Raw genomic sequence first — 23,778 nt, 5'->3', positions numbered from 1 at the left:
TCAGTATGAGGTAGCCGGCTAATGAAGAAATTGGAAATTTAGATTTCCCAAATTATTTAAGGGTCTCTATTAAATACAGATGAACTGATAAAATGAATGCGCGCGATTAATTGTTAATCGCGTTAGATTACGAATGAAAAAACTATCGAAGCCGTGACAATTAGAAATATATAAAGTAAATGAGAAACAAGAAGGAGGATGAAAGATAATGCCATGAAGCAGTCATTACGTTAAAAATTTAAGAAAAAATGTCATGTTTGCACATGTGAGATCTTCAAAGAGAACTGAAAGCCGATTTGGACATGTTTCCTATAATATTTGTTAGCTCGAGATAGGTTTGGCCGTTTCTGTCGCTTACGGCGGTCCCTCGATCAGGTTTGTCCCCAAAAAGAAAATCTGATGGACTTTTATTTGCGCAGCTATATATTACTTATGTTAAAAATCGGTTTCGATCGATTCCTTTCGGGGCGTTAACTTTTTTTATAGCCGTCGGGAATATTAAGTAAAGAGGGATAGCCTACGACTTACAAAGATGATAGATAGCCTTATACTGTATTCATCTTATGCTGTCGATCGGTAAGAATGATCGTACTCACCATTAGATCGGTGATAGCAGCGATGCGATCAGGGCTTGATAGAGGACTGCGTAAGGCTAGATGCGGTGTAAATCATAAATACGCCATACCATCGTTGTACTCGTGAATTCTAGAAGGTGCGTTACTTATCGACTATTCTCGTTTGATAATTTTTATATCCTTTTCTATTTAAACTTGTAATTTTATACTTTTTAAACGGCATAAGTCTGAAATCGTGAAGACCTAGATTATGTGCTGATAACAGCATCTTATTACATTTTTTATTACAATTTTCTTGCGTACAATTGTTTGATTTTAGTGTATGAATGTAAATTTATTTTTTCTTCGTAGATCTGTTGAACGTTTTAGAAAATAAGTTTGCAAACAAATAGATATATATATATATATTATAAAATAAATATTATCTGTTATCGGTGGAGATAAACGTAATTTTAAATTAAATAATTTGTTTAAAATCGTTAATTTAATGATAGTTTTATTACAGTCATAATTTTAGGTTTCTTAATAATTAAGGTTATTAAATTTATAGTTTATTTACATTAAAGTAAACCGATCCGCAAAAGCGGCTTAAATTTCATTCTAAAAGGTTATTGTACTTGAGGGTACGTATGTAATGGTCTTTCTACGAATTACGTCAGGGTAACGGTTCTCCTTAATAATGTATACATGTGTCGGTAGCGCTGCGGTTTGCGCTTAAGTTCATTAGTTTGTTTAATACCCTAGATCTAAGTCTGTCCTCGAATAGCTGTTTGATTTGTTAACTTTATTTGTTCGTTAATAATTCAACGTCGAGTTAAAACTAAAGTTGTTTGTTTGTTTCTTGCTGTTCTTTTTCGGAATGGTGACTTTAATTTTAGTCGTTTAATGAGATTTTTTTTTTTACATCGTTGTAGCACAGTGATTCGGCACATATTTTATTTATTTTGGTACTTACTTATTAACGCCACCGCAGCTACAGCTTTATTTAAAAACAAAGTAGTCGATCGGATTTCGGTGGAAAATGAACAGTCTCTGTATTAATTTTAATAAATGGTTATTTATATTTATTTATTTATTTTATAAATATAATTTAACCAAACTTAACCTACGCTCGCTTCGCTCGCTAACCTTGACTAATTAACACCGTAATTGTTTTTGAGTATTTATTTAATAAATTCAGTAATTATTGTAATTATTTATTATTTAAATAATCAAAACACTCCTGTTTTGATGCGGTGGTGTTAATACGTAAGTACCTTTATTTTTCCTTGAGTGTCGGTCGGTCGCCGCGTTTATTTAAAAATATTATTTACAAATTAAACGTCTGATTTTTAGTTATATAGCTTATTGCAATAAATCGATTTTACATTTTGCATACTGTTTATAAAAATAAAAATTTTGAGGTCGAATATCATCGTATAAATAAGTAGATCTTTTACTACGATCGGCAGATAACATAAATAGATCGCTTTAAGAACGGGTATAGTTACCCCAGCGAATCTACGAGCTTGTGACGTCGTGTGCTGACATTTCATTATATTATTGTTTTCCAAAACATTATTTTTGCGCGTAGTTATTATTTTTATTTCATTTTTCGACTTACAAAACAATACGGGGGCCCAGACAATACATTTATGTTGTTGTGTGTTCAATTCTGTCCGCTTGAGTCGATAACATATATAAAAATGCTCAATGGCTCGACTTGTAAACAATAACAATTCCTTTTCGTCACGATTATATTTAGATCCGTCATTCGTAGTACACTGTGTGTATAAAGAAGTAAACTTTATTCCAGTTTATATCGTGTTCGGTAAAGTTATTCGGATAGCGTTTTTGTGCGGTCATATTATTTTATAATTGCTTATTATTTCCCCCAAATTTATTGCAATGCATTGTATTTTTGTTCGTATTTATTGATGCGGTTTGTTATGGCAGAATTTAAATCCGTAGTTAAGAAAAAAACTCTGCAGTCAAGGATGTGAAATTATCAATAATGCGTATGATTTTATGAAAATAGAAGCTCTAAAAGTAGGTAAATTAGGTGACGACAATCGTATAATTGGCATTCAAAAATGCGAAGAAGGAACTGCCGCTGCTTGGGGAATATCAAGAACACAGGTTCAAAAACTCAGAAGAGAAAAAAGACATGATTCTTCAATCGACTTCCCAATCGTGTACTTTCAGCACGCCGAAAAAGTATAAACGACGTTCGAAACCTGTCAGTGGACTGGACAGGTTTGATTTAGGTGTAGTTAAAAGAACGGTTAATGAATTTCATTCGAAGAAGAATGAATTACCTACTTTAAAAAAAAAATAAGGCAAGAACTTCAGTTACCTATTGATCTTAAAGGCAGTGAATCAACTTTAGCTGTTATTTTTAAAGAGTTAGGTTTCAATTGGCGTAAAGCTGAAAATAGCAGAAAATGTTTAATTGAAGAATCCGATATCAGGCGGAAGAGAATTGAATATTTACAGGCAGTGGGCAAGTACAGTCAAAGCAGTGCTACAATCGTTTATTCGGATGAAACGTACGTTTCCCATTGTTCGAGATAGTCGTGGTCTGATGATATTGTTGAGGGACTTCATATGCAGTTTTATAAAGGTGACCGTTTAATAGTAATTCTTGCTGGAAGAGAAATAGGTTTTATTCTGAACGCATAATTTGGAAAGCCAGTTCGAAAAGCGGCGACTCCACCGCTACATGAATACGTACAATTTCATGAAATGGGCGCGTGAAAAATTGATTTCAAATCTTCCGTCGATGTCAGTAGCAGTTGTTGATAACGCCCCTTATCGCAATACAGGTATTGATAAAGCGTCAAATTCTAAATCCAGAAGAAAATATATGACCGATTAATTGGAGAAAACCCGTGTTCCGTATAGTTCAAAAACGCTGAAACCACGGTTATATAAATTAGTAGTTGCATAAAACTAAAGTACAAAAATATCACTCGGATGAACGTTTGTAAAAACATGGACACGGTGTTCTTACACTCCCACCGTACCATCCTGATTTAAACCCTATCGAAATGGTACGATCAGCCGTAAAAAGACATGTGGCGAATCAACGCAACATTTTTTTTCACAAATGTTGAAAACTTAACTACGGAGAAAATTAATTCCACGAATGAAGATGACCGGAAACCCTATTGTGAAAAAATAAAAAAATATTGAAAAAGTGCGTGATAAACTGGAACCACCGATAGATGAAATAACAGAATGTTATATCATACGTGTAGACTCTGATAGTGATAGCGATTCGTTTAGCGAGGACGGTGAACTCGCTAGAAGTTTGAATTAGATGCATGAAGAAAATTCAAGTAAGTTTGTTTATTATTAAAAATTAATAGCTTAGTACAAATAAAGGAAAAGCTATAAAAGAATTAATTAAGTACTGTTTGTAATTAGTAAACGTGTGAATATGTAGTTTACCGCGTACAATACGATAATAAGTAATACTTCGATTTGCTACGCCGAGTTGATGTCAAGCCGAGTAGTAATACGCAGTCTGCTCGTGACGTCGCAAGCTCGACATCGGCTGGGCCTAGTATTATGCTACCCGGGAGTAAAATAAGAATTGCCCGACATTTACTTGAATAGATTTAGGGAAATCGTGGTAAAACCTTGGTTACAGAAGCATCATAAAATTCAAAAACCCATCACAAAGTGCATAATAATAATTTTAAAATAAAAAATAGTTGTGATGAAAACGATATTAATTATTTAAAATGCGTGAAAATTATTAAGCTAAATATATGAAAGTACTAAGTATAAAAAATAACTACAAAATAATTCACAGTTTAGAAGGTATTGATGTAAACGCGACACACACACACACACACACACACACACACACACACACACACACACACACACACACACACATATATATATATATATATATACGATAACAAAAATGATTGTAAAAGTTTTTTTTTAATTACTATTTTTGCAAAATTCATTGGCGGAGTTGTATTGTTTCTGTAAAAGAAAAACTTTTAATTATATTTCAATAAATTGGCGGTATGATATTTTGAAAACGGTTCGGTAATTTATTGCTGGCAATGGAAGCGAATGAAAAAAACGCCTTTCTCTAAAGCCGAAGTATCTTGTTGTGTTACACGAAAACATTTTTTGTATCTTGAAAACTTATTTTTATTTTTTGAAGGAGTTTCAACAGATGATATTATACTTCGCATATAATGAATAATAATAATAATAATAATAATAACGACGACAAGTTTAACGTTTTAAAGCATCTTATAATGCACAAATCGGTCTATAGGCCGGTGATAACAGTTTTATTAGCCTTACTGCGATATCGTTCGACTCGTTCGATTCTAATTGAAGCATTTTTCTCGTCGTTATTCTTTGATGTCGGTCGGCGGATCGGATCCTGTTCTCCCTCAATCTTTTAATCTCGACGTATGTTTTATCGTACTATGCGCTCCGTTTAATCGGCTCTACAAAAATATGTTCGAATGGCCTCTAGCTATGTTACATTGAATGTTTGCAAGCCGACCTGCATATCGTAAAATCGAACGCGATACCAAAACACCGACCGGATAACAGAATACAAAACCGTCAGTACTTATTAAAATTTAGCGAATATTTTTTGACATCGATCTGTCGACTTTTTTTGCAGAAAAACAAGCGTTCAAACCCTTTCTTTGTTTTTCCTGTTTAGCCTCCGGTAACTACCGTTTAGATAATTCCTCAGAGGATGATATGTATGAGTGTAAATGAATTGTAGTCTTGTACGTTCTCAGTTCGACCGTTCCTGAGATGTGTGGTTAATTGAAACCCGACCGCCAAAGAACACCGGTATCCACGATCTAGTATTCAAATCCGTGTAAAAATAGCTGGCTTTACTAGGACTTGAACGCTGGAACTCTCGACTTCCAAATCAGCTGATTTGGGAAGACGCGTTCACCGCTAGACCAACCCGGTGGGTTAAGCGTTCAAACCCTAAAATGATTCAACGCGACGAGTATAAAAATAAGGTAGAGAAACTCCTCCCGGAATTTATAATTTTATTAATTTAACACGATGCGGTTATTCTAGATCGGTAAACGGTTCGGCCCCTATTACTTGAAAAAAATGTCGGGTGTCGTTAGAAAATAAAAACCGTGAAAAATAAGTGTAGTATGGAGATGTTTGAGACGTTACGGTATAATAATTTTTTAAGGGAATTCAGTTTACCGTTTTACTCACGACCGAAAACATATATTTTTATTACAAAGTAATTTTCGTCTACGTCGATTTATTTATTTTTTCTAAAGGTATAAATTTTGCGTTTGAGAAGCGCTATCCGTCTCCGTCGTTGTTACGAATGCGACATAGATGGTCGATTTTCTCGTGAGTAACGAGATCTTTGTGCGGTCAGCCCCTCTTGTGAATAGGGTGATTGTCGCATGTATTTCACAATTTGTGAAAAACATAATAGAAAACTACTTTTCTCATCGCCTCTCTTATGGACCTCGGTTGAATATTTTCTACTTTTTATAATCGTTATGTAATTTTCAAGTCGTAACTTACGCCACATAACATATAACCTTTTCGGTTACGGTACTTTACGGTATATAAAATGATGAAAAATATTAGATCGGTTACTTCGGACAGTTTTAATTTTTTCCCCTTTAAGTCTTTTCCGTTAAAGAATATACCCTTACTTAAGAGATTACTATTACAGGAGGTATGTATTATAAAATTGAAACATCATTAATAATAATCCTAGTATCGAGTAAAAAAAAAAACCCGCAAAATGTAATTAATGTTTTCTCCATTTTTAATGTATAATCTATACGATCGAAGAAAGAAGTAAGGATTTTTAATTAAAAATTACTTAATAACTAATACATTTTTTTTTTATTTGATATTAAATTTCTTTTAATTACAAGAGGACCGTCGATCCGATTGATATATCGACTTAAAAACTGTTATTAAACGCCGAGACTATAGCGGTAAAAATCGACGTTTTCCGTTATTTGTGTTGCAGATGTTCTCTCATTAAATCCTTATTGTATTTTGAAATCTTGTTTACACCTCTCCGACTAAATTAAGCGATCGACAGCTCGCGCGCGCGCATAAACAAAATTTTCGACGTAGTAGTCGGTAGGGATGAGTTTGAATCGAGGAAGAATAAGTATATAGCGAGTGGAATGCGATTGATTGACGGGGGAAAGTAGTGGGGATGGGTAGTTACAGCAGGTACATTTTACGGTAGCGGGGGTCAGACGGCATTCATCGGCACGACGTCTTTACGCACGCACACGCATACGCGCGATCGTCATACGACTCGATCGTCTCCGACTAAGATTAAAAAATGATGGACTGGGGTATTAGAAGTACGTATTTTTTAATTTTATTTTTAAAATGTATATTTGAATTGACTATATCGCCTGAAATTTTTATTATTACGTTGTGATTTTTATTAGTTTATTATTGTAATTATTATTTTTATCAAAAAGTCTTTAGAAAACTTCTTTTAATAAAGTATTAAAATTATAAAAAAGAAAACTGATTTTTTTACAAATAAATAAATGTCTTCTCTGATCGGAACATAATAAATGTTATAAATCGCGTTTTATTTAATAATTAAAATCGTAAATATAAAAAAATAAAAATTTTTAAATATAAATTCGTAAAATAAATACGTTCAATAATAAAAATAAAAAATAATTCACAATTCAGAAAACATTAATGAAAATTATTTTAAGCGCCTATCCTTAAACGGTTACTAAAGTTATGTAACCGCGAAATAAAAAATAAATAAATCGTTTTAATAAAAACGAAATAATTATTAAAAAGCGATAAAAAAATAGCGGTATTAAATATAAATAAAAGTAAATGATACAAATGTCTTCATCGTTATGCTACTTTTCATATTGTTACGGTCTCGTTTAATTTTCTTATTGAGTTTTGATTAAAAAGGAAATAATTAATAATTATTTTATTTTAATTATTTACTTCGAATAATCTTTTACTTGTAATGATAAATAGTATATAAGGTTTTTTTTTTTCATTATGAGACAATCCCAAACCGGAGGTCGAACCCTGGAACGTTTTGTTATATTTGCATATTGTTCATTAAAATATACGTATTATGTAAAAATATATATACATTTTTAAAATTTATTTTATAATATGTAGTATTTTAATACGACTTATAGTGTTGTTTTTTCTCTCTTTTTTATAAGATAACCGATTACTTAATCCTAATAAAATTTATTTTCACGAATAACGTTCTTTTTGTATAAAAAAAACGTCTTTGTAAAGTTATAGTACCGGATAAAGTACGTCGTAGAGAAAAAATATATTTTTCATATTGTGAAGTATGAAAAATATATTTAAATTTGCTAATTGGCTAATCAAATAATTTAATTAGCTTTAAATTAGTGGATTAAATAATAATAATAATACTAATTATAATAATTAAAGAATAAATTGAACGAATTCTGCCGGGTTTAAATTTATTTATTTTTTCAATATATTAATGTATAAATGTAATATTAAGTTCATCTGTTTTTTTTTTGTTACGTTTAATCTGGCTCTTATTCAAGTAGTAATGCAGATATGGTTGTTGACTGTATGTAAAGAACATAATCGGTCGTCCTAAACGTTTAAAGAACATTTAGTTTCGATCCTGATTTCCATCGATTAAACCGTACATCTTTTATATTTAATACTTATTACTATAATATTGTTTTTTAATTAAGGATTATTCTATGTAGAACTGTAAATAAATATTATTTTGCAAAAATAAAGAAAAAAATTTACAGTATTTGTCCTTAATTATTTTTTTTGAAAATTAATTTTGATTTCGTATTCAGATATTATTTCATAATGAACCGCTTTGAATTGTCGAGTCGCCTTCTTTATTATTGGTTTGCGTACTTACTTTTTCTCGATTAATTTTTTCGCTTTATTTACTAATCGCTTGTTAAATTATGTTATTTGATAATGCATTTTAAGGCCCGGTTTTTTTTTATCGCTTTTGATTAATCGTATTACAAGCTTTTTTAGATTGTTTTCACCTAAAATAGGATTTTTTTAATAAATTTTTTCAATAATTTTGATATTCGTGCGATACTAAATCCGGCTCGGTTGTCCGGTAAAAAAATAAATTAAAAATTTACGAAGATTAATCGTAAGAAAATTTTCCGGATAACTAAAATCAAAAATATTGTTTGCTCGTTTACAAAAGCGGAATGAAAAATTTAGGACGCGCGCTAAAAAGTATTTAAAAATTTTCTTTTCGACTAATCGACCGCAAACTCAACTTAATATTTTACATTAGATATGTGTCGTATTGATACGTGTTGTTGATGTTAGTTATGTTTAGCGTTAATAAACGACTTGGCAGTACTTGTTTACCTTTTAATTGTGTTTATGCCTTTAGAAGATGCGCTACCGCTATTCCAAAAGAAATAATGATAAAAAAAGAATCGGTGAAACAGTGTTCAATAATAATAAGTTCAGTTAAGAGATATCCAAAATTTGCGGTATTTTTTGATTTTTTTATGAATATTTAAAATATAAATTACTATTTACTCGTATTAATAATCGGTCTATATTACATTAATAAATTAAGATCCGTTGATTTTTAGTTATTTGCTTTATTTTTATTATATTGAAAAAATTTTAGTAATATTATAGTTGGATTCCGAGTTGAAAAGGCCGATAATGATGTTTTGGAACTTTTGTGGGTATGCATAAAACTTTACCTTTCCGTATAGAATAATAATAAAGTTGAAAATTAGTTTTACTCCTATGATCTTGTTTATCTTGTAAATTTAATGCGAAAACAAAAAATACTGATAAAACAAAAGTTTTAGAATTACGTACTTATTCCACAAATCATTAAAAGTTTGTTCAATCCTGAGCTATCGTTATCAGAAAGAGTAATTCTACAAAAAATCTCAGATAAAAATATTTTGAGTTTAGTAAAAACTATTTACTCTCTATCCGATGCGATGACGGCTGGAAACTATTTTAAGGCTTCGTTTAAAAAAAAAAGGCGACGTACGTAGTATAGAAACTTTTCCGGCGGAATTTAAATCCACCGTGGATTAAAGAGGAACTTTACCTTTCAATTCTTCGATTTTTATAAAAATGTTAAACGGTCAATAATCTGTATACGTAATATACGTTTATTTATACAAATTATTAGTATATACACATGTCACTGTAACATCAGGGTACATATGATTGCAAGTTTTCCCTTTCTAGAGATAAATTAAGCAAAATAGTAGTTGATCAACCGTAATTAAAGAATTAGACTTTCATTACCGAATTTTTGGAAAAACGTACGATATTACTTTCGCTTGCACGGTGCGGTTGTGGCATGAAATTGAATTTCTTTGCGTTTTGAGATACGAGGAGTATGAAAATACCGTTTACTTAAAACCTAATTTCCTGTATTTATAAGGAAAATTATACGCGTATAAAATATGCGGCTCGAAACTTTCCAAAACTACTAGATCGATTTCATTGAAATTTAGCTATGCTGTAGTAGTGTATCCGAAGTTGTGCGTGTGAGAATTTGATGAAGATCGGTTCGGTCGTTCTTCAGTCGCGCTAAAGCTAAGGTCGACAACAGACGTCACCAAAATTTGAGGTTATGTTGACTTTGTATCTGTGTATTTTTCATATGCGCTTATGCAGCGAGTAGCAGCGTCGAGCGAGTTTAAACTCGACGCTTGTGCGTAGGGTTTACTCGTTAATCGAACTACGTAGTGCGTTGTACTGTGAACGTCATCGTGTGAGGGCGTCGTAAACGAAAAGTCGGTCTTCTAGCGCAGAATTGCGCAAGAGCTTTTTTTTTTAATTAGGGAACCTCAAAGCGTCGAGAAACAAAAATTTCGAGTACCCAAAATGTTTATCTGTTACACTATTTCTCGTTATTGTAGCGATTGCGTATTATAATATTTACTTTCTCTAGGTACAAGTACGTACTATACCCGGTTTAGATATCTTGTCAAAAATCGTCTTTCTTTTTACTCAAAAGGTTTATGAAATGTCGAGAAATAAAGAAGCCGAGAGTAAATTCTGGTCGCGCGCAAACACGTGTATATTTGCACCTGTATGAATTTATAAATCGGGATATACCGGCTTCAGGCTTAAAAATATTCAAATTTGGCCCGGTGTCTTTTATATATATGCGGTTGGAACTGATCGAAGTTATTCGATTTTGGAACCGGGGTTTTAAACCGGTGGGGATATACAGGTAGGTCAGGGGGTCGTTTCTCGAATGGTAAACTTAACGTTTATCGGTTTTAAAACTTTTTATAAAAGATTAAAATTTTATCTTTTACGATTATAAATTAATAAAAAAATTCTACTTTCTGTGTATTTTTTCTTTCAAGCCGAGTAGATAGATTACGATAAAGTCGTTATCACGTAGCGATAACGATGGCCGATCCGCCGCCTGAGCTCAATCTACTGCAAGAAATGAAGTACGGAATTTTTCAGTTTTTAAAAAATGTTGCATTCGATCGGGATTAAAAACCCTATTATATAATTTCTGAATATCAGTCGAAAAACTAAAAACAAATGTTAAAGGAATATTTGTGTACCCTAAACATTAACGGTTTTAAACTTCTACGTTTAGCGGTTACAATTTAAAAATACAGAGTTATACCGAGATTTTTGTATTTTCAACAGAGAATCTCCATACTTTAAGAAATGACATAATAGACAACACAAACGTGTTTTTACATCACAACGTGATGTAAAAAAAGTATTTTTTTAATTTGTGCATGTCCCTATACGTTTTAATTTTGGAACTTTCACGATTTGAATGCATTGTATGTATTATTATTTGACCGTTTTTCAGTTAAAAAGTTCTAAAGTTATTAGAAGTCGAGCGATAAACCGGATGGGTTTTTATTAGGAAAAGTTTGTTTACATTTTAAATATATTTATTTAGTATTTTTGCTAAATCAATCCTAGGCATTATAATTTATTTATTTATAGAGATTTTGTACAGTTAGTAATAATAAATATTTTCGCGCTAGATTGCATACAAACGATCAGTTACAATTTGAAACGTTTGTTGGTTTTTTACAGACTTCAAACGAGAATGATTCCTAATTCAATCTGTACATCTACATCTTAACTTTACAGGTATTTTTACGGTCCCTTTTTAAAATTTACTTCAGATGGATTTATTATTTTATTTATTTATATAAAAAAAATTTTCTTTCGTACACGATTTACTTTAATTTTATTTTTTAAGAACACGGTAGAAAAATAATTTGCTTTCTCGGATTCCAGAGACCTTAGCTTATGTTAGTTTATACATTATTTAATTTAGTTACTTTGCATCCCTTTTTAAAATTTTGTAAGATCCAAGTTTCTCATCTCCGTTTCTTATAAACGGTTCTTTTTAAAATCGGTAGCACGTTATGATCCATCCGTGTTTTGAATAAAAATAATGTTCGATATAAAATCGTTTTGAAAAAATTCTCACTAAAAAGAATACTTTTTAATTCTACTTTAAATTTTTACTTTTAGCAGTCGGCACCAAATTAAAAACTTTTACGAAAACCTTACTTCATTTGTTTTAGATTTCAATAAGTCGAAATTTAACGAAAGATACGTATATACTTTGTACCCTAAAAAGAACTTTATATTGTAGTACTGTATCGATTGAGTGTACTGCTTTCGACAAAAAATATTAAGCGCCATTTAAATATTTATATATTTCAGTTTTTTTAATGTCCACTGGATTCAAAAATATTAAATTTTTTTCTGATGAAAAATGTATGTTGAATGTATTTTTTCTATAATCTATTTACTATTAATGTATTTATCGTGAAATCCGGTACGATAGCTTATGGTTTATATACAAGTATATATAATATATATATATATATATATATATATATATATACACATATTAGGGATTGACGCTTAAACGTATTATGTTTGAGTCGATTTGAGATTTAAAAAAAAAAATTATCGATTTAAAAAAATGTATTAAATATGCACCTTTTAATAAATCTCTGATTTACTCGTTAAAAACGTTTTCTAACTTTTCTCTTTTACTAATCTATCAAGTTGAAAATCTATTTGTTATTTTGTTATTGTAAATAAATGAGAATTTTTCGGACGGGAATGGTTTCAGCCGTTACATGTATACCCGGGTGATTCAAAAAGGACTTCGCAACTTAAAAATCATATAAAAATTTATCGAGGTATCTTATAGATCGGATTGCGGTCTCGTGTCGTAGAAAAACACATCAAGTTCTGCAATGCGTCATACATACCGGCCGAAGTCGATTTCATTCCAGACTGTAGCCGGCAAATCGGTTGTTACTTCTGCAGCTGCGGCGTTAATTCGAAATTTTAGTTCGACAAGATCGGCAGGCAAAGGCGGTACACAAACCCGATCTTTAATGAAACCCTATAAGAAAAACTCTAGCGGGAACAAATCTGGGGAGCGGGGTTTGCTTTTTCGGGAGAGCGAAAAACGCTTTCGCGTTATCATCGCCCGGAACAAACATAATACAATATTACAAAAGAAAACGTATTTCGATAATTATTAAACAGTCGAATACAGATGCACGGTTTTAAGAAACGGTTAGATATTCGATAGCATCATCGTATTGTTTCCTAGAGTATCTTGGATGTTAGCTCCTAATTTAAATTTACGACGCAATGGGGAGCGAGGTGGTCATACGATTGGACCTTCACGACCGATCCGCTGACGTGGGAATCGAGTATCAAGAGGATCTCTCACTTCTAGACGGTAGTGAACCGTTGCTCCGTCTTGCTGATACTATTGCGTCCATCTTAGTCATCATCGTCTAACTGGGAAATTAGAAGATTATTAAGCACGTCCAGATAAACGGCACCAACCCACCGGGTTGGTCTAGTGGTGAACGCGTCTTCCCAAATCAGCCGATTTGAAAGTCGAGAGTTCCAGCGTTCAAGTCGTAGTAAAGCCAGCTATTTTTACACGGACTTGAATACTAGATCGTGGATACCGGTGTTCTTTGGCGGTCGGGTTTCAATTAACCACACATCTCAGGTACGGTCGAACTGAGAATGTACAAGACTAAACTTCATTCACACTCATACATATCATCCTCATTCATCCTCTGAAGTATTATCTAAACGGTAGTTACCGGAGGGTAAACGGGAAAAAGAAAGAAAAGATAAACGGCACCGTTTACGGTCGCCTTCTGGAGGAAGAACGGTCTTTGTTCGATTAGGACACAAAAAACATCGACCTCAGACATACCACGAATATATTGCAAAGTTTCACGAGGGTTTTCGCTATGTTTAACGAGGGATTTTGTATGTTTAACAGAACAACCTGTCTCGACGAAGGTTTGCTGTCAAGAGTAAATTGTACGCTTACTAGGAACCTCCCTACCCTACTCTCGACGAAAACTACGTTGAAAATTACGTTTGCAGTTGCTGACTGCAAATCGTGAAAAAAAAGAAACAGCGATCACCTTCCGCATCATCAAACGTAACATTTTTAATAACACTGTTGACAGCGCCGGTAGCGGAATTCGGTACTAGTGTGTTTTGTTACGAAATAAGACCTCAATCGAATCTTAAGTTATGTAGATAAATTTTTATATGCTTTTAATTTTTTAGATCGTTATTGTAAAACGAAAAATCAGTTTAATAAAACACTATTTTTTTGGTTGGACCTACAGCAATATCCTTGAACTGCCGGTAAATAAATCAGATTTTCTAACTAAATTTGTAGAGATTTTAATTCTGAGAAAACGCGTTTAAGTACGTCGACCGACACGAAGAATTAAGAAATTTGAATTTTATTAAAAACAAAACTTATAGAAACAGGGCAGAAAAAAACCGCATTAAAATTTTAAACCGAAACAAGAATCGTTTCAACGTAAAATATCTAGAAGCAAGTTTCAGCGTTTCTGGATCGTGTTTATATGAACTTTTTTCTTTATTTGCACTCGTAAAAACATTCTCAAATTCTTTTGTTTTATTCGAGAGAAGCTTTATATGGTTTTGTTTATATTTAAAACCGTAAATATATATATATTTCATCGGTTTTAATTGTAGCGAAAAAATAGTAAGAAAAGATATTTTAAAATTATCTTTAGGGAAGAGAAAGTTAGTTTTTTCTGCCTTAACATATTCAGTACGTTTTATCGTTAGTGTTTTTATTTTTTAGAAGTAAAGTAATGAAATAGATTAGATTATAAGCCCGATAATATAATCGAATTTATTATCGAGGAACGGCTTAAACGTTAGGCTCCATGCAAATGTCGGGGAAGTTATGCAAAAAGTTACTAGATTTTTCTAAACCGTTTATTTGAACTTTTATGTACATTATCTACACTTTTCTATAGGTTTGCTTATAATACAAGGCGTCGGCATTTTTTTCATAAAGTTAGGAAATATTTTAATTTAATTTTTTTTTAATTACATCCGGTACCGATTAAAAAAAGTATTGTTTGAACAAGGGTTATTATTTAATATAACTTTTATAATCGTGTTATATTAAAAGCTATCGAGGAGGGTTATTAAACCTCTTTTATCGATTTTGGTTGAAATCGTTTATCCGGCAAACAAAATATCTTCTCTTACAAGAAATTAGTTCGTTACTATTTTTTTCCTCTTCTTTAACATCTCCCTGATGTTATTAAACTTAATAAAGTATTAAGTTTGTAAAGTGTATTACTGATATTTAGCTAATAAAGTTATCTTATCGACTTAAAAATGTCAGTACTTAGCTGTTTTTTCTTGAAAAATTTAATTTTTTTACCGATACATAAGCGTGTGAAACTATATTTATTTAAGTAATGCATACCTTAACCCGTCGGGTCGGTCTAGTGGGTCCAAATACGCCGGGTCGGTCATACGTCTTCCCAAATCAGCCGATTTGGAAGTCGAGAGTTCTAGCGTTCAAGTCCTAGTAAAGTCAGTTATTTTTACACGGTTTGAATACTAGATCGTGGATACCGGTGTTCTTTGGCGGTCGGGTTTCAATTAACCACACATCTCAGGAACGGTCGAACTGAGAATGTACAAGACTACACTCATATATATCATCTTCTGAAGTATTATCTAAAAGGTAATTACCGGAAGCTAAACAGGAAAAAAGAAAAAGTAATGTATGTCATAACGACGAATTTAGATTTTGGAATTCGTAAGGGCGGCTCACGACTAAGCGATGACGGTTATTTACTTCTTTCTATTTTCCTTAATTTTTTCCTCTTTTCTAATTGTTTAGTTCTTGTTGTTTTTGTCTTCTTGAAAACCTTTTGAATTTTTCGAATTCTACAAATTAATTCGTATCGTTTATCGTTTTCTGTTCCTGTTGTATTTCTTAGAATTTTTGTTTAGTTTTCCCCCAGACCGTTACTCGTATCTGTTTTTCTGTTACGGAAGAAAGTATGTATTTTTTCGTTTTTGTTAATCTGTCTATATCCATTCTCTATATACATTCGTAAAAGGTAATTTTAATTTTTTTATCCCGTCGGTCATCTTAAGCGAGAATTTATAAAAGAGTTCTTTGTTCCATCGCAAAACGTAATTTTCGTTTTTGATCCTAATTAAGATTTCGCTTAAGATTCTTCTAATACTAGTTTACGTCGGACAAAAGTAACGTTTCCGAATAGTAAAGGACTTCCGGTTTTAAAATTGTACTGAATTGTCCGTATTTAATTTGTTTTTGATAAACGGTTTCTTGTCGTATAAATTCTAACTTTCAAGTAAGCTTTTTGTTTTAATTAAAAAAAAAATTCTCGCGAAAGTTTCTTTCAATTATGAAATAATTTATTAATAATCACCTAGGTAAATTTTTAAGATGTTTATTCCCCGATATTTCCATAATTATTAAACTTATTTAAAAATTCGTTTAAAGTTTCAAAATTTATTACATTAAATTTTAATCGATGTATTGTTTACATCGTTTACAAATTGTAAAGCCCAATGATTATCGCGGTCTTTATTAGTAACGTTGTTTTTTTTTGTCAATTTTGAAATAATTTTTGTGTTACCGGTAAAATTTAATTTTTTTGGAAACGTTTAAATAAATTTAATGTAAAATTTTGTCCTAGCCTTGTGTATTTTCGTTGCTGGTTCGTATTTCTGTTTAAATAATAATAATAATAATATATATATATTTTTTATTAGCCTCCTTGTAGCGTTATGAATTGTTCATTATTATTCGAGAGAAATGGCTTAAGTGCAAAAAAAAATAACTAACTGACATATATTTATTAAATTTTAAATTAAATTGAAGTATTATGTAGATATTTACGTTACAGTAAATTAAAAAAGTGTAGTAAAGCTAAACATTAAGATAAAAACTTTTCTTTTAATATAATCAGTCTTTCTCGCTACTTTAAGTTTTAATTAATTGAATTTTTATGCGCTTTAATACTTTAATATTTATATGACTAATTAAAAAAAAGCATACGGCTGCATCATAGAGTGGATTTTAATAGATTTTTGGCCTGTACATGAAGTAGGAAGAGATTAACAGACGACTACAGGTTCGATAAAAATTAGAGTACATGTAAATGATGTGAACTTAGGACAATTTTGTATCAAACCGCTCTATTTCGGAAAGAAGATCGTTCTTTTAATCGTTAATATTTTTATAACACGTGTTTTATTTCTTTATGTCGTTCCCTCTTTTTTCTCCCGCTTCTCTTTATCACTATTAAGTTTGTCGGGTAATGTATCTTTTAATTTTTTTTATGTACATCGCATGTATATATTTAAAAGTATTAGTTTTGCGAATCGATAAATAGCGGTAATAAGCGGTTTGTTTCGGGTAAAATAGCGTCACTTTTCTCGTTCGTACGTTCCTCCTGTCTATTCGTTGAAAACTTCGTCTGAAATTCAACATCGCGTAGCATAGTAGTTTTTTTTATCTCTATTGCGTTTATAGTACAAAAATCATCTCCTAGTAATTTTTTTCTGTTTCAGCTGTTCCTTCTTTTTTTAACCATCTTTCGATACGTTTTTTGTTTCCGCGGTGAGTCGGTAGCTTCTCGTGTAGAGATCCCGAGTTCGAATCCCGATCAGCCACGATATATTTATATACGCTACCGATTTTCACCGGGTTAATGACCGTAGCCGTTGATGTCCGCTCTTTCATAATAATAATAAAAAAATTGAACTTTAATTTACCGGGAGGTTGTTTTGTGTTCTACGCTGTCTCGGCGATTGATAATTCTTACTACGTACTCGATGTTAATTTTTTCTATTTTCCCATATTTTCAAACGATTTTTACTAACATAGAAAAGTAATAATATAAATAATAAAATAATAATTAATTACATATTAATATTAATATTCTTTTACGGAAGTAATTTTTGAATAACAATTATTTGACTCGCAGTATTAACTAAAAAAGAACGTATCCTTTCTAACGCATTAAAAATTTTTTTGTATGCATTGAATATATGGACCTTAGTAATTATTTGATCTTGTAGAACTAAATCCGTATAAATTAAGGGACTATATATATATATATATATATATATATAAAACAGCTATAAGACCCTCACTAGAGCCTTGCTGAACCGACTCGAAGCTCAAACGGACGCGCAGGTTGGCGAATATCAGGCAGGATTCAGAAAAGGAAGGTCCTGTATCGAACAAATCTGGAATCTGAACACCGTACTACACACCAGACGATCTCGGAACACCACAGTCGCATTTGTCGACTTAAAAAGCCTACGACTCTGTCGATAGACGAGTTTAATATCCATGCTTAATACCTACAAGAATTTGAGAATCGATAGAAAGACCAGAGCTATCATCCAGGAAACATTATCACGAACCACCTCAAAAGTCAAATTTACGGGAGAAATTTCAAACCCGTTCGAAGTTCACACAGGAGTCCGACACTTTAGTTCGGCATCGTGTTGGAGAAAATTATCAAGGAACGGGAGAAACAAGTCAAAGGTATCCAAATCGGAAAACGGAACGGAAATAGAATTACCGTGTAACGCTTGGTCGTTGCAGGTGACCTGGCTATATTATGGAACAACAAAGATGTAACCGTTTTCGCATCGGAGAATCCGCATGAAATATCCTGTAAAACCGGACTCCAAATTCCTTATGGACACCAAATGGAATGGAAAATTCCTGCTGCAAACGGTACGGCAAAATCTCACAAGCACCCCGCTTCAAGTACTTGGGAGAAACCGTCCGACCTACGGGACCGAATAGCATATCCGACACAGACAGAATACTCAAACTACAAAAGGCGAACTACAAAGCTTACGTGGAATCATTGTAACAAAAGGGCAGTGTCTCGCGATGCGAAACTACGACGTTACAACACAGTCGTCTTCCTGGAGGCCTTGTATGCGGCAGAAACCACAGTAATCAGTGGAATGACCAAGATCTATGAAATAGAGAAGCAAGAACGGAAAATCCACGGTGCGGTCCTCAGAGACGGAATCTGGATCAAACGACCCGTAAAGGAATTGTATGAAAACACAGACTCCATCACCGACAAGTTAAGGAAAAGACGTCTACAGTTCTACGGACACTTATGCAAGATGGGTGAAGACAGACTCGCTAAGAAAATTTTCAACTTCGTCAAGGCGAGTGAAGTCCATTCGGTTGAAAGCAACAGAAGACGACCTGGAACGACTGGACATCTCGGAAAAAGAAATAGTGGATAGAAGGAAATTTAGGGACGATTTAGAAATAAGAGGATTGAACAAGAGCAAAAAAGAGAAACTATGTACTAAATGTACATGACCGCACTCTGTGGGATTTTCGACCGGAATGAAATCGTACGAGACTAACTCGCCGGCCAGCGCTAATAGACGCTAGAGTGCAACACCAACCGGCTCAACATGGAACGGAACAGTGTTCTTTTATTCCTCATTTTAAACATTCTCCATATTAACATATTTTGTATACTAAAAATAAAATCATTATTGTGTATAATTATAAATATAATCTAATTAAACTTAACTTATGCTCGCTTCGATCGCTTAAATAGACAAATTAACAGCTATGTTTTGATTAGACTATTTAAATAATCAATAATTGCCGGCCTCTGTGACGCGAGTGGTAGCGTCTCAGTCTTTCTTCCGGAGGTCCCGGGTTCGAATCCCGGTAAGGCACGGCATTTTCAAAAAAAGGTTAGCGAGCGTTGGTATATTTATAAAATAAATAATTATAAATGGTTATAAGAATGGTAATATAAATGTTTATATCTGATTATCGGGTTATTTGTCCAACCTGGTTATTGTTAATATCAATATTTCCTGCTATTTTGAAACATGCATATTCCCACTAATTCTTATCGGATATTAAAAATACATCGATTTTTGGCCGATTAGTTAAAAAATTAACTATTTTTTTTGGGGGGGGGGGAAATTCCGAAAAAGATCCCTAGGTTTTTTCAATGTAGATTAAACGTAGAGGGGCGTAATTTATGGTATTCAAAAAACGTTTTTAATCGTTTAATTTACGTAGTCCTAAAATAAGATCTATTTTACATTAACGTATTGAATTTTGTATTTCGGGAAGAATTTGGCGGCTCGGAAACGAAATAATCCCGTAAATTATTCATGGAGTAATCGTATTCGGTATTTAACGGGTTTACGTATTTTTACATCCTCATCGAGGTCCTACTGCGGGTCTGTTTACCTTTTGCGCGCAGGAATCGTAGAAAAACAAAACTAGTAACCGCTGGATTCATCGTATGTAAATTAATAAACTCCAGACGCACGAGAAATCGGGATATTTTTTGCGATCGGATCGGGAATATATTACTGAAGATCGATTCTACATTATTTTAAAAATTGAAAGGCCGTTCTAAAATAGGTTCACCCCAAATTAATTTACTGTATTTCATTCTTATTTATTTACTACTCACAATACTACTACCTGTATGTATTATGATTTTTCGTATGCGAGTCGGCTGAATATTCTTCTGGTATTGAATTCTACGAATTTAATATTTTTCAATTATTTATTTTCTTATTTTATTATCTATTAATTCGATTTAAATCGGTTAAATTACGTAATTAGATAGATTAATTACTCGTCGTATAAAATGATTTACGTTTTCTGTTAGTATACGAGTTTGCATATTTATTACCTAAATTTCATAGTATAACGTAGTTATGCCGTATTATATGTTCCTGGTGTATTTCAGCAACAGCTGGAACGGTAGTGTTTTACCGCTATTTATAACTTTTAACGTGGCAAAATGTCAAGATTCGATCGTAATAATGGCGTTTTGTGTTTATATTATTTTGCTTTTCGTATATTTTTAATGTTTATTTTATTTATTCCGTACTTTTACATTATTTATTTTTATTCGACAGAAAATACTGTCGATCGATCGGCGGTCACATGATTTAAAGTTTTTTAATTTTAATTATCTTAATATTTTATTATTTATTCCGTTTATATTAGCAAGAAAAACTATTCGTAAAAATAAAACATTTTGTTTTTTTCTTGTATTAAAGAATAAATACCGGCAGTTTTATTTCAGAAGTTTCTTTTATTTTACTTTCGTAATTAAGTGTTGCCGGGCATAAAGTAAATTTTTTAAAAGGGAAAACTTAATAAATCGTTATTTTTGCAATATTTAAAGGGTCTCTGATGTTTAAATAGCGCGTAAAGTTTCTTTTTTAATTTTAAATTTGGTTTGCTTTGTGAGAACTTTTTCGTATAACCTTTTTCTTTACCGCATTTTTTTTTTTTTTAAGTTATTAGTAAAAAGAGAAAAAACGGTTTATTTTGTTTTGTCTTCGTTTATTCGCCAGTAAAATTTACTTATATCTACGTTAAATTTATAATGATTTAGAAAAAAACATTTTTTTCTAGCGGCACCGGTCACTATTGGAGTACGATAAACGGTTTCACGTCTATTTTAATACTTTTATTTTTTGTGAAGCCGTTTTAGTTCGCTTGAGTATTCTCGTCTTCCGTAGATCCCGTTTTGCTTTTGTTCATTTCTTCTGCAACTCTCACGTTTTAAATGTTTGTCTAAACGTGTCTCTGTTTTTTATTTCGTGTGTTTCTATCCTCGTTCCCTTTATATCTTCTTTGACGGTTTTGAACCTCTCGGTAGTCGTCTTTATGTCGGTCAATCTGTTTTTCCGGTCTCGTCGACCGTAGTAGAAGGCGAGTCTGCGTTTCCTAATCGCGTCCGATCGTTTGTCTATCTTACGGTAAAGTTCATCATTTTTTTGTAGTTTCCGACCTTCTGGTTTTCTGGGTGCTAGTGTTTTCCTTTGTACGTTTCAATTTTCTTTACTTCTTCCAGGTCTAAAGTCGTGCGTTCAGTCGCATACGGAGTGAATATTTTCCTCGAGTCTTTCCGTCGTTGTGTAACACCTCGGTTTCCTAAGGCGTTGTCGTGTAATCTGAAGAAACAGGGGTTTCCCCGTTCTTGTTATGTACATTCTCGGTCGTTCCACAGGCTTTTGTAAGTTTTGTGATCTCGTTTTTATCGGCTTCTTTGTTTAGTCCGTCGGGTTATATTATTGCTCCGAGGTACTTGAAGTTGGCTCTCTTGATTTTACCGTATCTTTTGTTAATAAGATGTTCGGGTGCATTTTCTATGTTGTGATATATTTTTTACGAAAGATATTCTATACCCTTTTTTCAGCCGTTTTCCTCACCTGTTGTTCTGTTCCTTTACCGTTTTTAAATCTTCCGCTAGGATCGCGTAGTCGTCTGCAAACGCCGAACAAACGATGACGAGAGGCTTTGTCTCTCTGGCCCTATAACTCTTTTCCAGTTTTCTTTTCTTCGCTCGGTTTTTTCTTTTTTCTGATTACCTTTTTATTTGTCGTTTATTATATTACTTTAAACAAATTCGTGAACCTCATACGCGTAGGTACTTTTAAACCTTGGACCTCATCGATACAGTAATTCTAGCTGTTCTAAATTCGTTTATCTGGTAAAGCGTATAAAATTGCTTACAACCACCTTTGAGTATCGGTCTGATAATAAAACGTAAGGTACGACACTAATGCGGATTTTATGTTAAATTTTTATTCGTTTTAATTAATTATATATTCGCATTAGTACGAAGTGTATTACTGTTTTTTCTCAGAATAATACGAAATTTTTCAGAATAAAAACGTAAGAATTATTCAATAAGGTCGAAAACTAGACGCGTCTTGTTTAGATCGTTTTCATTTAATGTAATCGTTGATTATTCAGTAAAATGCTAGAACACGCCCGTTTACTTATCTGATGACCTTTTGGGTTTGATAGCCGTCTATGAGTCTATGTTTTGTAAACGACTAAACCGTCGGAACCGTGACCTTTTTTTAAACATTTCTCTATTTTTCTCTACGTTTACCGTCTATCTTACTCGTATAATGCGGTTTTCTTAACCGGAAACGTCTTTTTTTTATTATCATACTCCCAGAGATATTGTATTTCCATCGTTTATATCTTGCTGCGATGCTTCTGAAATACAAACGGCTTTATATTTTTTGTTGTATTTCCCTTTTTTAATGAAATATTTTGTAAAAGCATTAAATAGCCGTACCCGCAGTGCCGACCTCCTAATCCTCCATCCTTCCGTCGTGCTTTATCGGTCTTTCAAGCTGCTGGAACTTAGTTTGGTGTTATAATTTAAATGTTATTAATTCTTAGCTGCTGCTGTATCTATCGTTGTTTTGGATTTCGCAATATTTATTTTTATTCCTACTTTGTGCAGTTCTTCCGCATTTTATTAAAAACAATTAAAATATCAGCAAAAGCCATTTCTGTTAATCTAATCGGCTGTAAGATGTTATATATTCCGGAGGTTGAATTTATTTATTCTGCTCTTGCATATATTCGTGTTTGTGTGTGTGTGTGTGTGTATATATATATATTTAAATATATGACTTGTATGCAGACTGGTGTTGCCGAACTTGAGAAATTGATTCAGAATATCAAAATAAATAAAAGATTTCACGTAGAAAAACGCCTTTCAATTATTGTAACGTAAAAATAAATTTCCATTTTTCCATTTTTGACATTTGTCAATGTTAAAATAACGATATAGCGATCATAAAAAAATTAAATGAAGTGTATTTATTTACCGATTAAACACGTAAATGTTAAACGTTGTTTTATTGAAATTTATTTCTATTTTCTTTTTAATAGGGAAAAATGACCGCTGTAAAAAACTATAAAATGTCAATATCGAACACAAACCGCTTAATCATTATATGTGTAAAACCTTTAGTATTGCGTGTTTTGAATCGG

At 32.3% G+C, this 23,778-nt stretch overlaps 1 protein-coding gene across 3 annotated transcripts in view; it reads left to right on the top strand.

The window, feature by feature from the left end:
• Positions 1-23,778, top strand: part of cno (adherens junction formation factor afadin) — a 650,000-nt gene that overhangs the window by 245,828 nt on the left and 380,394 nt on the right. Inside the window, exon 1 of one of the 3 annotated variants that reach the window (XM_075376812.1) lies at positions 6,829-6,922. The exons of the other annotated variants lie outside the window; for them this stretch is intronic. Coding sequence (XP_075232927.1) covers positions 6,901-6,922 — 22 coding nt within the window. The 5' untranslated portion in view covers positions 6,829-6,900. Of the gene's footprint in view, positions 1-6,828; positions 6,923-23,778 lie in introns of those variants that run through there. 3 annotated transcript variants of the gene reach the window in all.

Source organism: Lycorma delicatula, chromosome 10 (assembly GCF_047948215.1).
Source record: "Lycorma delicatula isolate Av1 chromosome 10, ASM4794821v1, whole genome shotgun sequence".
Lineage (NCBI taxonomy): Eukaryota > Metazoa > Arthropoda > Insecta > Hemiptera > Fulgoridae > Lycorma > Lycorma delicatula.
The sequence above is the reverse complement of the archived record's forward strand: the minus strand, read 5'-3'. Positions and strand labels throughout refer to the sequence as shown.